This window comes from Ceratosolen solmsi, unplaced genomic scaffold (assembly GCF_000503995.2).
Source record: "Ceratosolen solmsi marchali unplaced genomic scaffold, CerSol_1.0 scaffold47, whole genome shotgun sequence".
Lineage (NCBI taxonomy): Eukaryota > Metazoa > Arthropoda > Insecta > Hymenoptera > Agaonidae > Ceratosolen > Ceratosolen solmsi.
Genome location: NW_011948419.1, coordinates 9,282,800 through 9,302,188, shown reverse-complemented (window position 1 = coordinate 9,302,188; position 19,389 = coordinate 9,282,800). Strand labels below are relative to the sequence as shown.

At 21.7% G+C, this 19,389-nt stretch overlaps 1 protein-coding gene across 4 annotated transcripts in view; it reads left to right on the top strand.

The window, feature by feature from the left end:
* TfAP-2 (transcription factor AP-2) overlaps window positions 1-19,389 on the top strand; it is an 81,801-nt gene that overhangs the window by 48,309 nt on the left and 14,103 nt on the right. For all 4 annotated transcript variants that reach the window (XM_011497676.1, XM_011497678.1, XM_011497677.1 and 1 more), the window contains 3 exons: window positions 5,287-5,664; window positions 13,849-14,034; window positions 14,788-14,839. In XM_011497676.1, the coding sequence (XP_011495978.1) occupies window positions 5,287-5,664; window positions 13,849-14,034; window positions 14,788-14,839 (616 nt within the window). The remainder of the gene's footprint in view (window positions 1-5,286; window positions 5,665-13,848; window positions 14,035-14,787; window positions 14,840-19,389) is intronic.

The following is a 19,389-nucleotide window of genomic DNA, read 5'->3' as shown; positions in this document are numbered from 1 at the left end:
TAAATATTTGCTTATTATATGGATTTAATTTCGTATCTTTAATTAAAATAATGCACAAATAATGCTTATAAGTACTAAATTTGTTTACAACCACAAAAAAGTGTAAGACCGACATTTTTTTTGTTTTTTTTTTATCATGTTTTTGATAAGGGTTTTGTTGTTTCAGAAAAATATTTCTATAAAAGCAGTTTATATCAAAACTGTTTATACTTAATTTGATCAACATTATCAACATAGATATAGAAATTTATATAATACAAATTTATAATAATTAGAAGTATTAAAATTCAAAATTTAAATAAGAAATATCGTAACAAAAATTTTATTTGTTCAATAATTGTTTAACATATCTTTAAAAAATATATTTTTTATAAATAAATAACATACATATAAATATATAGAAGTAAAATTATTACAGTTTAATGCATTACTTTATACTTGTTTGTGTTTGTCTAAAAAAAAAAACTAGAAAACCAATTTTGTATTGCACTACATTCCTCCAAAAATATTTTAGTTTGAATGTACATTAAAATTGTATTTAAACAAATAAATTTAATCATTAGTGTATGTACATATGCTTATACGCGCTCGCACACGCATTCGTACACAAAAGAGTTTATTTTTATTTCATAATGTATTATAAATACGAAATATATTACTTGGTCCTTTAAACGTCGGTATAGTTTTTATTACTTACTCACTATCAACTGGATGGAAAAGTTAAAAGTTTGGAAAAAAAAATGGAAATGTTAAAAGTTGCATTACAATGTATAAATAATTTGTTTTTGTCACCCTTTTATTATAAATAATTACCTGAAATAATTTTTGTTACTTTTTAATAACAGTCAACGTAGAAAGTTATTAAAACATATTGATTTTGTATTATTAAATTGCTGTTATCATTATTAAAAATTAATGACTAATTGAACCAAAATTGGTTTTCTTCAATACTTCATTAGAAATTAAAAGTAGTTTATAATGTCATAAGTAATATAGTCTATATTGTCCTGAAAAAAAAAATATTTAACCAAGATGATATAAAATTACAGAACAATAATTTATAAATTTTTCATATTACATTCATATATTTTTACAAACGTAATGTTTTAATACTATGTATAAAAAATCTAAGCAACATTAATCTATAACATTTTGATGCTTAAAATATTAATAAAATTATTATAATAAAATATAATTTAGCATTTCCACTAAAAAAAAATTTTATTTTAATAAACGAACTCTATGCAAACATTCAGAACTTTAAATGTAAAAGCGTAAAGCATATAGTTAATCATTATTTGTAATCATCATTGTAATACTTTTTCAATTAATATTTAAAATAATGTTCTTTGATAAGCTTAAGTGATTTAATAATCAAATCTCTCGAAAAATTATAGGATTTATTTTGTATATTGAAGATTAATCTTGATTAATAATTTATCTTACTAGTATGTATTATCTAAGTTTTAAAGCTAATATTATACCGAATATTAAAATAACAATTATAGTAGTGCACTTATTCAATTTTGGCTTTAATCAATAGATCAAAATGTGACGCTTCCGTATACCAAAATCGTCTAAGAACTGTGAATCTTTTAAAGGCTCGGAAGTGAAAAAAGATGTGATACTAATAGACAAGAATTATAACCATCGGTCTACGTAAGTATGCACTTTGATCGTGATGATTCATAAACCGACTAACCGACTGCCAATGATGCATGTATGTGTTCTTAAATTAACTAAACGCTGAAAATAGGACACAAACATTTATTTTGAGCAAAAAAATGTTGTAGCCACTTAATTATAAATAAAATAGCAGTTTAATTAACATAACTTTGTATAACTTTTAATTTAAAGTGCTTTGGAATTTCAGTAAAATTTACAGATAATTAAAAACTCTCGTAAATATTTATAAGAGTTTTATTATATATTACGATTGTATAACATGGTTTAGAAATGAATGCACATGATTCATTTTATTGACATTTATAATTTTTATAAAAATATTTAATCTCAATTTAATATAAATGGCTATTTATTTAAACAAAATTCTAATATGTATAATTAATTTAATGCGATAATTTTATAATGAATTATGAAACAGCTAAACACTATTCGGTCTATTGAAGAAAAGTAAAGTAAACTAGTAATCAGTTTGATACAATATTTTTCAAAATTAATGATTAATAATTTATTATCTCTTATTCGTATAAAAAATAATTATTAATAATTTCGTACCATTGATTCTTTCACATATAAAAAAGCGTAAAATATTTTAATACTTGTCAATTACTTTATACAATACATGATTTACAAAATGATTTACATTCATAATTGACAATACATAATGTACATAATCACATGATCATATATATATGGATAAATTTTACTTTTATTATTAAAATATTATTTTCTTTGGTATATTACATATTGTTAATAAGCAAATAAAATATTTGAACTAAAAATAAATTATATTATTCATAATAAATTATAGAAAGTCAATTTAAACAAAGAACTTATATTTAAGATATGAATGTTTTAAAAATGATAAATTTATGAAAAATTATGATTTGCAAATTATGATGATAATTTAATATATTAATACTGTATATAAACACTATTTTCAGCACAAAAATTAATTTCTGATAGATAATATATTTTTCCACAAGTAAAAAATAATACGAATTTGAGTTATCAATTTGATTTTTATTATAGATAGTTCTGCACAATGAACACATTTACATTTTTATTTAATTTTCATAATATATTGTCTTTCTAGTTGATATAATCTAGAAGCTACCACCCAACACATATGTAGAACAACGATACTAATCTAATTTTTAACCGATTTGTTTTTTTATTTACCTTATTTTTACATTAATAAAATTTAAACGAAAAAACAAGTGTTAATTGCTTTTATATACTTGTGTATTTTATGATAAATTACTTTTTATATACTAATGTTTTTTATATACATTTGTATATTTCATTTTGAAAACTATCGATATTTTACAGTAATCTACTTGCGATCAATAAATATGTTATTTAATTATTTATGTGAATAATTGATTGAGTAAATAGTTGAAAGTTTATTTACTTGTTTAGTTGATTAGAAGTTTGATTGACCCAATATTTTACAGTATTTGGTTTTAACTTTATAGTTCTTGGACAGTTTAATAAAATTAATCGATATAATATAAAATATATAATTTTACACATAATATAAAACGTAAAAATATTAAATACATACGAAATAATTGAATTTCGGAGTAGAAAAATTTATAAATTTGTGTACTCCATAAAGACTTTTAAAATACAATATAGCAATTAATATAGAAAGAATTTATGGATATGTTATTTCAAAAGAATAATTACAAAATTGGATGCTATCATTCAAGATTATTGTCTTATTACCCGCTAAAATCGATAAATTTTTGTTAGTTAAAGAAATATAGAACGCATTTTTATGTTCATGTAAGTTAAGCACATTTACTTTATACAAATATATGATAATTATTTTTTTCACTCACATTTATGCATTGATATTTATTTAAAGTAGTAATAAACTATAACAACATATTTCCGTAATGAACAAAGCTATTATTTAAATAAATATTATTACATATTAAAATATAGACCTCAAAAATATTATTTTTCTTAAGCAAACTATTTCATAAGCTTTTATACCCATTGTAAATAAAAACATCTAAGATTATTTATACATGTGTTAAGTCAATTTTCATAGTTTCTATTCAATAAACAACACGTAAAATGTGCGTGCGACCGGGTAATAAAATCGCAATCTAACAAATCTTATTTCTCAATGTTATGTTTAGCTGTATTTATTGATTTACTGTTTCTTTCTAAATTTCCTTATATATAAACAACGTATAAACAAGTATAAGAATCAATGCATTGAATCGTTACTTTCTGTATAGATTTGTTTGTACTTTTTTTACCTTTGCACTTTTAAATTTTGCCAAAAAAATTGATTAATTTCAAAACTTAATGGCAAATATTTGTTAAATTAATTGTTTTCCAAACATGTTTATTGCTATATTTTTTATTTTATAAAAGTGCAATTAAATAAATTTTTAATGTGAAAATATTTGCTTCACACTTAATTATAAAAGAAAGTAATTATAATTATAATTCAATTCAATTTTCAAAATTATTTTTGTAAATTATTAAATTTTATTATACTAAATTTAATATATATATATATATATATATATATATATATATATAAAAGTAAGAAAATGAGAAAAATATATACAAATTTTAATAATCAATTCAATAGTTTATTTAATATAAATATTTCTTTGTAGTTGGTTTTAAAATCAAATTATGCATAAATATAATCTAGATAATTTAAATAAGTTTCCATGAGTAAACAAATAAAAAAAACGACATTATATTATTATCGAATCATTTTAATATTGTTTTTAGAATATTAAAAACCATCTTTGCCGTTTCTATGTAATCATACATGGAAATGATGAATTATTTATTATAATTGATACATTGTAACGGACAGATATTTTATTCATCGTCATAAGATTATGGTGGATAATGAAGAATATAACACATTTAAAATAATGTATTTTAATAAAAGATTATAAGAATTAAAAAAACAATACATTAAAAGTTTTTTTATTTTTATATATAATTCTGTTATTATAGCATATATTCTTGAATATATTATGTTATTGTATGTAAAATGTGTGATTTTATTAATATGACAATAATTCACAATAAAACGTTAATTAGAATCGTTTCGACAAGGAAGTCAGTGTATACTTATTTGCTATACGAAGAACACTTATTTAAGTTGACGTAACTAAAGCATATGATTTTGAATTTTAATATTTTATTTTTGAACTTTATTTCTATTTAAAAAATAATTAAAGAAAATACATACAATCTACATCACTATTCAAATTGAAATTAATGATTAACTAACTACAGTAATGGTATATTATTTTAATTATATCAGGAATATAACATTTTGTACAATTTACTCATTTTTAACATCTTATGTATCACAACAGTCACATGTATAGATGTACAGAAATCTGTGATATATGCTGTAAATATGCACTTAGCAAATGAGAAAAATTGCTTTTTCATATAAAACTCATAAGATTTATTTTAATTCTTGTATGAATTTACTTTACCTCCAAATCTCAAATGAGTAACTTTACATTATAATTGTTGTAACAGAAAAACTGTTATGAAAAACAAAAATGAATGCTATAGCAACATTGTCATAAACTTGTGTTTCAGGACCGTTTGGCGGGCCATGGTAGTATTTCGTCACTTGGTGGCGGTAATAATTCGTCATACTCTGGAGCTCACCATCATGGGCACCGAGGTAACGGTAATGGGGGAGGTATGCCTCACCATGGCGGAGCCTCACTACCTACAGCGCCGGACTTTCAACCTCCCTACTTTCCACCACCCTTCCCTTCGCATCATCATGCGCCCACCAGCCCCCAACATCCAGGCTTGGGTCAGCCCCAGCATCTGGACTATTTGGTCGGCGACCCTTATACTCAGACCCTCAATACTCTCCATCAACACCATTACAACCATCTCAGCGCTGCCGTTACAGCCGGACAAAGAAGTGGGGATCTCAGGAGGGATACTGACTCTATTCATGTCGTAAGTACAGAATTTTGTTTCTCTTTATATACAATGCATAATACCGTATATCTCCATCAAAATTTAAATCCAAGGATGGACCATGCTTTTCTTTACAATTATTAATAATTATTGTCTTACATTAACTCTTTCCTTAATAAAATATAGTTATTCATGTAAATATTTTTATTTTATGACTAAAACAATAGTTAGAAAAAGATAAAAAAAACAATAAAAAGAAAAATAAAATTCTGTCAATGTATAAATAATACCTAATATTTTAAATAAAAATATAAAAGTTATTTGAACCAAATTTTTAGTCTTTTTTCGTAGACTTAAATTTCTTTAAAGAGATAATGAATAATTATGTAATAAAATTGTAATAAATATTAATAATGGCTCTAGGATGCTATGATTATGGCATACACTAAACAATTATAAAATTATTATAACTCAAATTAAAATTATTCAGTCATGGACTTTTGTACGTTATAGATTGAACTATAAAAATTAAGTAGTAGAATAATTAATTATATTTGTGGCAAATATTAATAATGTTTATAAGATTATATAAGATTTTATGATATTATATAAATAATAATATTATTCAAATTAAAAATTTCGTTTAATATAATATAATAAAAATTGCTATTTTGAAAACCTTTTAGTATTTCATTCTTTTATAAAATTTAGTTCACATTTAACTAATTTTAAATTTACTGTAATTACATAATTATTGATAGGTTCAATGTTATATATAAAAAACATTAAACTATTAAATGGTTAATATCTGATCTCATGGCAAATTTCATAAATTGTTTCCAATTTCGGACTCTCATCCTTCGCCTATATCAATCTCGTAACTTTAAACATCGATCGAACTGACATTGAGATGAGACACTTAGATTTCAGCTATGTTACTTTTACATGTCTTTTATATGTTATAAAACTATAAAATAATTCTATAGACAAACTGAAAAAGTACAATTTCACATAGAGTTACAGTAATGAATGTGTATATATGTGTATTCACATGTGCATATACATATTTAGTAAAGATATAATTGTGAATGTTTAGTTTTCTTACCTTCACCACTTCATTTTTTATTCTTCGTCTTTTTCTTCTTCGGATACTTTACATTCTTAGCTGCACACAGTAATCAGCTTATTAAGTTTCTTTATTCTTTCTTCGTCCTTTGTCCAGACCATCGACATTCTTCAAGATAGGGATCTGGAAAGATGTTGTAAATGTTTACTTTGAAGTATAAAATATACTAAAAATGACGAAATTTGCTAAACTATATCATTTATATAATATAATTATATAATTTATAAAAGTAATTTTATGTTATACAAAGACTGCTTTGCAAAGTTTAAAATTATAATAAACTTTAATTTTTTATATAATTATTTTAAATTTCTATAGTATAGAAAAATCAATAATTAATATATTGTGATTTATATTCAATCTTAAAATATTTGAAACTTATTAATACACGATAATATTAAGGTAATGTACAACTAAAGTTTACAATATTCTAATATTTATAAAAATTAGATAAAACTATTAAACATGTATAATATTATGTCTATTTTTATATATACACAATAAACTATAATTACTCCAAATAATTTGAATCAATACAGATAGACATGTAGGTATAAAAAAGACAACACTAAAATAGTTGATAGTTATCTGTATCCTACAGTCATTTTTATTCATTCAAAAATCATCAGTCATTCAAAAATCTAAAAACAATACTAAAATCTATGCAATAAATCTGTTAGATAATTTCTTACAAATACAATGTAGTAACAATAATTAGTTATTCAAGTGTCTTCAAAGAATATAATAACTAATAAAATCGTTGTTATATCATTTATACTCCCTGTATCATCCAACGATTCAATTATTTGTATTAAATTACTTATTTGTGCTTTGTTTAACAATTAAAACAACATGTATTTTGTCATTTTCACGGTTCATTATATTTGAAGCAAGAATCTTGATATATTCCAAATAATCAATTGACTTTTTAAAAGTTTGATTAGATTTGATTAAAAATATAAATATTACTACCAGATTGTGAAAAAAACGAAAATTAATTTGTTACATATTTATAAATTAATTATTTGCGGTTCACTTATGTTTATTAAATTATACAATTATGCATCATGATTCCATCTACAAAATTTTTAATAAACTTAAATAATCTTTAAATTGTAATGTAAGTGTTTTAATAAAGTAATTACAGATATTTAATAAGTGTTTTCACCGACAGTTCACAATTATTAATGTCTTATCATCACTAACTTCAAATGTTTATTTTAACACTATTGTTATATAAACTTATATAAATTTTACATATAGTAATATATCAATTATGATTTTTAATCGACGGTTAAGCAATATAAATATCTATTACTTAAAAAATTAATTAATTAATAATGAAAGTCTCATCATAAAACATATAAAATTGTCTTTAATTCCATGTGAAATTCCGTTTTCTATAGTTAATGAATGCTTGACTTGAAAAATAATACTATCAACGTTAGTTATAGGAATTAGAAACTAGTTATCAGGTAAGAATTAGCTATACGAAAGAATTCAGTTTTTTTCATTTTTACATGTATTTCCTTTTTATCCTCAAATATTAATGTTTAAAATGCATAGAACACGTACTTTTTTTCTTTTTTGGCAAATTAATTTAATTTATTACTTATTGTAAGCATGCCTGTTTAATTGATAATTATTCGTGTATTCAATAATGCAAAATCTTTTTTTATAATTGATACAGATAAAGTATGTAATTATATTTTTATTTGCTTCGTTGTAATTTTAATGACATTCTTTGATTCGTGCAGATGATAAGATTTTAATTTTAATATAAAATGTTTGATTAATAAGATTTATTTAACAAAAATGGTATTCGCTATTGTTAAATGATATTGTTAAATATTCTTTTAAATCAAGAGACTGTTTATTAATATACTTTTTTATTAGAAAAATTAAAAGAAATTTTTTGTATAATTAACTTCTTAATATTACTTAGTTTACCGCTTCATAAATTTTACTTATTGTCTTAGTGAAAAATAAATTATTGACTAAATTTAATACTAAAATTAAAAATGTTTACAATATAATCACATATTTACATTATATTTATAATTAGACAAATGTTATAAGAACTTTAATCCAAATTTTTAACAACAATTATATTTACATATACATATATATATATATATATATATATATGTAAAGTATAATGAAATTACTATAACGATACTTTTGATCTTGTTTCAAATCAGAATTTATTTAAGAAGAATTTATTTATTTTATTTTATTCATAAAAAATAAGGAATATAGGTAGTATAATATTTTGTTGTTATTTCCGATAAAAGTAATCTGGTAGAAAAATCTATTTTTTATAATACTCAGTATCATACTCACCTTTGTAATCAGCCGAATAATCGTCATTAAGTTTTTGTAAAAGATATTCATTCGGACCATTAAGATTCCTAAAATTGTCTCTTAATCCAGTCCTTTGAATTGATTCTTAGAATACTTTCATGATATATGATCTCTCAAATCCTCTTTTTCTCTTTTTCTCTCTTTTTTTGATAAAAACAGGATATATTAATTTGATAATTTTAAACTAGGAAAATATAGTAATGTGGATCGTAAATCAGATGTATAGATTATTCAAGAAAAAAATTTCATATTAAAAAATAAACATTTTTTAATATATTTGGTTAATAATTAAAACGAAAATTATATTATAAAAATATATTTATAAAATATATAAGAATTAATATTTTTCTAAAACTAAGTTTTTTATTATTTCAAATTTTATAAATTAATAGTATTTTAATTTTTATATGTTAAATTTTATTTATAAGTTGATTCATTTTAATAATACAGGTTAAATACCTAACGATTTTTACGAAAATTTTAAGATTTAATATCTAATATTATGTTATAAATTATAAAGAACAATTTAACATATAATAACCTACTACAATGTATGCACATAATTTTTAAGTATTAATAATTATCTTGTATTTTTATTTTATTAATAATGAAACTCACGTGATAATGAGTGCGGATATTATATTAATTATACTTATAATAAAAAATGTACATTTCCGAACGTAATACTAACAAATTCCCTTGAAAATTTCAAGATTTCATGAATCGTTTGTATTTTATTATTTGTTAGAGATGTAGATTCACTGAAGCAATATTTAAAGTATTTTTTATTCTGTAAAATATTGGTTTATTTAATTTTGTTAGTAAATATTTATACAGCTATAAAATTTTAAATCTTTTTTTTTTAACAAAACAATTTTTTCGACATATAAATAGATTAATAATAAAATACAAAATTTATTATTGACTTACAGTGGAGAAAATTAGATCTAGTATCTCAGTTATACACAATTACTGTAAAATATGCGTTCATTATAATAACCAATTTTTTTATATAAGCGTATAAGTATAGCACCAGATAATGGTAAATCATTACATCACAACGCTATCATTTCAAGTTTTTTCTATATGATCCACGTTTAGCAACACTAACAAATTAACAATATTATTTTACTTAGAGAAAATCGGTACTCATCTGTTTTTAGTCATATTTTCCTATACTAATAAGAACAACAAAGAGATGGAAATATGTTCAGCCTTTTAATTTTTAAATTTATCTTATCAATTTATCATTCTCTCCACCTATACACTTTTTATGATACACTCATAATTTCATTCTAGGTCAATCTGTCAATATTGAATATCTAATGAATTTGTAACTAGAGTAGACTCGTTTTCTGTTGGTACTGCTTTAAAGCTGGTACCAAGGCTATACAATTTTGCACTCTATAGTTTCATTATTACATTTTTTCAATAATAATAGTAATACATTTCAGATAGAATAGAGGAAATTTTAATATTCTTTGCAGATAATTAAATAAGAATTGGAAATAAATAAAAAATGGAATCTTATTAAAGTTTTAGAATTAAAACAAATATCTTAAAAGTATGTAACGTAATTTACTATTTCATGATACAATGAGTAGTAATAAGCGAGATAAAAAATATTTATAAAAATTTTTATATTTCCTTAAATTTTTAAGTTTTGTAGTAATTAGGTTAATAAATTTAATAAGAAACAAATCTAAAATAAATAATTAAATTTAAAAAGTTTTTAATTATTAAATTTTCTATGGTTTCCAAAATGTGTTACTGATGGAGGATTTTTCTACCCTACTCTAAGAATTAGAATTTTATTTTTTGGTACCAAAATTCATTTGACATTTTTTGTGAATGCTACCAGTAATAACTGTCATATATACATAATATATACATAATATATTTCACCATAAATTGTAAATTCTGAAAATTTTTAACCGAATAACTTAGCGGTAATATTAACTTAATATTGTATACATATATACGAAACTATTTTTAATTAAAAAAAACAAAAGTCTTCAGTACTTTTTAAGATACATTAAATATATATTGTGTTGTTGATTTATTAATTAAGAACTAAAAACATGACATCATAAAACCATGCTTATAATTTTATTATAGAAAGATAAAATCACAAATAAATGTCGGTACAAAAATGATGATCCTGGATTTGTATATTATAATTTATAATATTTACCTATAGTTCATAATAATAATCAGTTATAAAAATACTTCATTTACATGCTACATTAACAAATTTTAATAAATTTTTATAGTATTTATATTAAAAAAGTAATTTTCATATAGTAATATTATATATAATACGTATAATACCTTGTAAAAGATTATATATAAAGCTTTTTAAAAGCACATCACAAATGTACATATACGAGATCTATGGCGAACGTTGATTTCGCTCAAAGATTACAATACTTTATAGACTTTCATAACTAACGATTTAATTTAAGATAAACATACGCATGGCCACGTTATTGCTTGGCCTTGGCAATTCCAGCGACTTGATGCTTGCCTCACTTTTCCGTCGCAATGCTTAACCTTGCTTTACAAATAGAGACACGTATGAGATACCTTTATTATGAAGAGTAATGTGTTTCTTCAGCCTCTTCTGTGAGCAGCACGCCAGATATAATTGAGTGATTGCAGTTATATATATATTTATCATCTACGAGGACATACTGTATTGAACGAATGAAGTTATTTTGATGATATACAATTACGTAAACTGATTAGATTATGTAAATTATACATTATGTAAAATTCAATAATAAATTTTTCGACAATGTTTCTACTAGAAATAAAAAGGAAAACTCTATACTTAGCTAAATAACTTTGTATTGAATCCCAGTTTTAATCTTTTACTTGGAGCTGAAAATGTTCATATACTATTAAATAAATTTATTACTATTAAATAAATAATAAATATTAAATAAATTAAATTACTATTAAATAATAAATTCAATTTATTAACAAAATTAAAATTTTAATAATAAATAAACTAAGTTGTTAGTATAATTTTAAAATATTTAATTATATCAATACGTAAAATAATTTTAAATAAAATTTAATGTGGAGTCAGAATTAACATTTTTAATCAAAAAAACAAAATTTAGACATTATGTAAAACATGTTTGATTTACTTAATCAATATTTATTCAGATTCGAAAAGTAAAAATTATTTTCATGTAAACATTTAATATAATTTATATTATTACTACAATAAAATGTATTATATATGGGTTATATTAATAAATATTTTTTTCAACGCTTTATGTATGTTATTCTAAACAAAAACCAAAATATAAAAAATTTTATACCTAAATCATAGATTATACAAATTTAAATAAAATGAATTTTTTATTAAATAGAATTCTAAAATACTTATTAGCTTAGCATTTCAATGAATGTTATTTATTATATAATATAATATAATAATAAAAGTTATAATTAAGATAGTTTGTAAAAAATATAAAGCTACTAATAAAGATATTATAATGTATGGAATTATACTTTACAACTAAACTGATATCTCAATTTTGTAAATTTTTTTTCAATTGTCTCATACGATATATATAACCTGATATATGATTTATTGACAAATAAAGAACGATAAAATGTATATTTAATCGATTGGCTTTGTGTTTCTTGATAATATATAATATAATATCCTAAGCAAATAGAATTATATGTAAATATAAAAATTTATGAATACAAAATTTTTAAATCATATTTTGTTTTCAACAGTTTCGCATACATGTAAAGTACCTATATATACTATATCATAAAAAATTAGCCAACGCAATTATACCATAGATAGAAATTTAATTTTTACTAAAAAATGAAACTGTAAGACTAATTTTTATAATAAATATATATCTTTTAATATTTCATATTTTATTGGAATATCAATAGTCTAAATTACAACAAAAACAGATTTTATTTCTGAACCTGATTATGTGTTAAATTGTTGTAGTTGAATCCTATCCATAAATAAAAATTTTATCTGCTAGTGAATATATTATTGGAAAATTTTATATAATTCAAAGCAATTCAATAATATTTTCAATTTCCATATATTTTTCCATACATTTTTTTCATAATTTTGATTGGATCGTATTTTGTCATAATTTTGATGTTAAATTCATATATACAAATTAGAACAAAATTTTCTTTTTGTTTTTAAAACATTTTATCTATTTTTTCTTGATATGTGGTAATTAATTATAGTTAATACAATACAATTGAAGTTAAATCAAAATTAATTTTTACTCTATTACGTACACTAATTTTGAAAAAAATTTTAATTCTACTGATAGGTACAAAGAATTGTACAAATATATTTTTTCAGTATTAACCATTAACAAAAAAAAAACATTAATCTTTTTACATTTTTATACAAAATGAATCTCTTTAACATTGGAGAAAATTCTGAAAATTACAAAAAATCAATAATGGAAATAATATACAAAAGTACGTAATAAAAATGGTTTATTTTGGAATAAAATTATGAATTATAAGTTGATAAGAATAGTAAAAAGTATTTAATATATAACATTTTGTAAAAATTACTACTTTAATAAGATATCATCTTAAATAAAATAATTTGTTAAAAAATTGTGTTTTTATTATTTAAGGCAAATAATGCTTTGTAAAATAATGTTTGCCAGTATTAATTTCATAATGACTTAAAAAGGTCTGAATTATATTTAATCTTCCAGACAAATATGCATGCCTCATTTCCATATGATACCGGGCGTAATGGTAACGGTGGTGGAGGCGGTGGAGGTAGCAGTGGAAGAGGCGTTGAATATGGGGCTGTAAGACGTCCTGATGCCCTACTTCCTACACCAGGACTCGAACAAACGGATCTTGTATTACACACCAGTCTCATAGATGACCCCCAGGTACGTGACCAATTGCAAAATGAAATATATTTATACTATTTTTATCTTATACTATGTTCCTTAGTTTATATACTACTAATTTGTGTTATTTTGTCTTTAAAAACGTTTTATATAATTATTGTTGATCGAGTAGTATATACAGATTAAAGAATTAAGTGACAATTATTTCTGAAACTACAATTATAATTATGGTTAATAAATAAATAAATATAAATATAAATGAGTATAACAATAGTTCATCATAAAATGAATAATTGTTTTCGATTATTAAACATCTGGAAATGAGATACCATCAAATTAGAGTATACCCTAATTTTCTAAAATCGTAACCAATTGTTTCAATCGATATGCAAAAAATGATTCGTAGTTCTAGATACAAAATTTAAATAATTTTTTAAAATAATTTTCGTAAATTCAATAAGTGATATTTTTCATATTTTTCAAATCTTTCTAATGTGTGATTTACATTTCACAACATATCTGGACTCTTATATTTTTCTAATTTAATATAATTTATAAAAATATCAATAATATTATTCTGTATAACTTTAAATCAATAAAAGTATACTATAAACGTTCACAGTTTAAGAAATAATATTTATTTCTGTTATTTATTTATTGTTTATATTTAATATTAATTATTATTTATTTACGTACTATATCAACCCATTCTTTTTTCTCTATATATAACATTTACAACAAAATTTAATACTTTCATCAATTTTATAATTATAATTAATGATATTCTTACAGAATACGAACGTAGATGACGGAGGGTTCATAAATGATCTGCCACTCCTTAAAAGTAAGTACATATTTTTAAGTGCATTTACGATCTATTTACAAAATTGAAATAATACATTTTTTAAAAGCAATCCAAAACTAATATATAAAATGGGAACCCCGTAGTTAAATCAACTGTATGCATTCCCCGTGGTGCGACTTAGAAAAAATTCAGCATACTCGGGTTGCTTATTACCTGCTTATTACTCGACAATGCTTCTGTGAATTTCTAACTGATGTCACTACTAGTAAATTATATGTTATTTAGTGTAAGTACCCCTGTCTTTGAGAGAGGAGACCAAGCCAATTCAACAGTATATTTGTGAGAATAACGATGGCAAAGTGAGTGCGACGGCGTACCAAAAATATTGACTTTTCACTCTTCTCGATATAATTCTTATTAAAAAAATATTTCTTTTTTATGATTTTAATAATATACACTGAATTAATATCATATATATATATTTCAAAACGTGTTAAACTTTATATACAACAATTCAAATCGTCTCTATTTTCAATTATACAAAAAAAAACAAAAAATATATATATATATATATATATATATATATATATAAAATTTATTAAGCAAAATAATTCATATATTATTAAAAAAACCATGTTCTACCTCATTTAAATAAAATCAATCACCCTACTATTAACAATAATTTATGATAAAAAATAAATATACGTCTCATTATAATTTAATCGTAAATAAAAATAAAGAATAATTATATAAAAGTTAATCTAATTGTAGTAAAGGAATTTTCTCCTGATAATTTGTTTTAAATTGTTAATTTTCACAAAGTAGAAAATACCATGATTAGGTAGAAAAGTAATAATGTTTAATACAGAAATATTTAAAAACTGAAATGACAATAATACTTTTATGTATTAATATTAGAAATGAGAAATCAAGTCAGAAGCGTGACGAAGTCGAAACAATGTAATTTGTAATCATAGATATAAGAAACAGGGCGAAAAAAGATGGAAAAAGACTGAGAGAGAGTAAGACATATGACCATAGACAGGAAATGTAATAAAATAAGTACAAATGTTAGGGTGAATATTAAAGTAAAAGTATTTTAATAAACAATTATAGAAAAAAAACAAGAAAGAACAGAATGGAATTCATGCCCACGAGGAGATCGAATTTCAATATTGTCATTGTAATTTTTTGACGCATGGGGTGTATTCGACAAGTTTTTCTGGGCGGTCTCACGCCACAGGAACACTAAATGCATGTACAGATGGCTGTTCGTCTATAGATACTCACGGTTATTATGAAATTCGTAATTTTTCATTTTCTCTATGCCAAGTCCTCGAATAAAAAATTTAGATATTCATTTTTCGATTTCGTAAAGCAGTTACTTTACTTATCCTTTTTAGACGTCATTTTTGTATGTAGAATTACTTTTTTTACAGATAACCTACATAATTTGAAATTGTTGCCTTAAAAGTTTAATTGAATTAACAATAAAAAATACTTTCATGGTATTAAATATTAAAATTTTAATAAAAAGATTATGTTTATATGAATATTAGAAAAATTTATCGAATGATTTTTTATTTAAAATATGAATAAATAATTATAACAAATAAATAATAACTCTTCAAATATATAAATAGAAGTAGAAAAATTATATAGATATAATTATAAATTACTGCAAAGTATTCAATATTGCAATTGCAGTTAAACATAATTTGAGAGAATTTGAAATCTTCAGAAGATTATCCAAATTTCAAATATTTAAATCACTGAAAAAATTTGTGAAATAAATTAAAATAAAAAAATCGAATATAATTGACAAATTTAACAATACTTGTTGTCAAAAGTTTATTTCAGGTATATAATATAATATAATTCAAGTTTATAATAGATTTAAGAAATGAATATTAAAACGTACATCTCCAGTGGTTCTATTTTAAACAATTGTATTGAATTCTTCAGTATTTTATTATGATTTAACATGTACATTTTATCCTAAATTTATAATATCTGGTTCAATTATATAAAAAATTATAATAATTATGATCATAAAATTCTAAATGATAAATTATATTCTTTAAAACCAAGTTTCTTCAATTTGTAATAACGAATAACACACGAAAATAATATCTTATTTTAAATTATGATTTTTTTATATATTTGTTTATATTTTTTAACATATAATTATAAATTTTGATCAGATATATAATATACATGTAATTATTGTTTCTGCATATTTGTGATGGATTATTATATAAGGTATTACAAATAACATACAAAATACTGTCATTGTACGATGCAGAATGAGTAATCTGTGAACTATTGCGTATAAAAGAAAAACACGAAGCGAGACTAAATATTTAACTTGTTTTTCTATTACAACTTTTTTTTATATTTGCTTTAATTGTTGTTGGTGATTTATTTATCTTTGAAATCCTTGTTTTCAATTTATTATATTATTTTTTTTTTTTAAGAGAAAGTTGAATAAAATTTGTTGGAAGAATTCGAGATACCGATGTGTGACGATTAAATTTTACATAGAGTAAATAAAATTATAGACTAAAATTTATTGAGATTAAATTTTTAAAGCAATTATTTAGAACGTATTCGATTAAAATCAATTAAAAGAACAATGGTACAAGATTCTAAAATTGTTTAGTGTATGAAAATATAGAATGCAAGGGGGGAATCAATTTTATTATTAATTACTAGGTAATACTCAATAACAAAATTTTTGGTAATTAATATTATGTTATACATGACAAAATTTTCAAATGTATATATAAGAAATTATATTATCACTTTAGGTTTTTACGTTCTACTTTAATTCTCATTCTTTGGATTTCTTTCCATCAAATACGCAAAATGATTTATTTACTGAAACTTTTGGATAAAAAATATGTTAATTATCATTTAATTATTGTATTAAGGAATGTATTATAAAAATTATATATAATGTAATTTTTTAAACGTATGCATATATACATAATGTTATTAAAAATTTCATAAATTATTTGTATTACTAGTTCTATATTAATCGTCAGTAATTTTCATAAATTATATAATTAGATTCTAAAAGAATTATAAGAAATATCAATTTTCATTTTAGAAAATAGTGAGATTTAATATATGATATATAACTATTTTAAGTTATATATTGGATTGTAAAATATGAAACGAATGTTAAATTTATTGCTATAATTTTTAATGCGGTGATTCATTTGTGTATAAAAATAATCTTCTTACAAAATTATGACTTGATATTAAAAAAGGCGTCATACAGTTCCAATGTAATATTCAATATGCTTGATCAACATACACGCGCAGAATTTCCGGCCCCGCTCCCTGGCTAAAAGTATTTCGCTAGGGCATAATTAAGTTTGCTGGAAACGGACCAATCCGATTGCATGCATTCAAAAGCCCTCGATTTATTGAGACTACCCGTTTATAGGGCTATACCGATTTCATTAGATGTAAGAATTCCATGAAAGACACTATTTTGTCAGCAACTATTAAAGGGTGATTTTAAATCAATGAAAGAGATTTTTGTGAGGATTGATAGTTTTTTACAGGTCAGCAAAATGGCGTAGACTATTATAAAAAGTACTTCTTTCGTATTTTTTTATTCTAAAGACTTTATGAAGTATATTTTATGTTTTATATCCTGATATGCACATGAAAATTATTATATTTTTTTATGATTCACGACCTTCTCATTCTTTTCAGATCCAACATTATTTATGCATAATAGAAATAAAGTTATTATTATTATTATATTTAAATTATACAAAGAGAGAAAAATTGTTAATTACTTAATAATTTACATTAAAATATTACATAATAATTTAATAATTAATACGAATTATTTTTTAAATATTTAAATTATATTTATATGATAATATGAATGAGATTTCAATAAACATTAGTTTATTGTGGAAGAGAATTGGTTCAATAATCATCTATTCTTTTTATATATGAGTAATTGAATAATATTATAAATTTTAATTCTTTAGCTTCTAAATATCCATATATTTAAATCTTGTATAATCACACTTACATTTTGATTACAAATTTATTAATTATATTTATTGTATATTAGTAAAAGTTAATACTTTGTAACACTATTCAATAAATCTACTGAAAATTTATTTATTTTTAATATATAAATGTAATATATAAATGTAATACATCCAATTATTTTATGATATTAAATATAATACGTTATAATAAATGTACTAATATTTTACATGTATTTTTAATAAATCACAATAAAAACGAATTCATTATTTTGTTCTACTGTGCATTATTCTCTAAATTTAATTCTAAATATGGAAACAATATTATATTAGATAAAATGTTCATGGATTGAACTCAATCTATTCTAAAAAATAATGCAATTGTTTGTAAATGATAATTTTTATAACAATCTAAATTTATGTAACGAAATGTAACAGTATCTCTGATACTATTAAATATAATTTTTTACATATTGGTATAAAAACTATTGGTAATAATACAATATTCATAATTTTCATAATAATAATTTTAAAAAAAATTAAACACGTATAATTAACTCCTCAACTAGA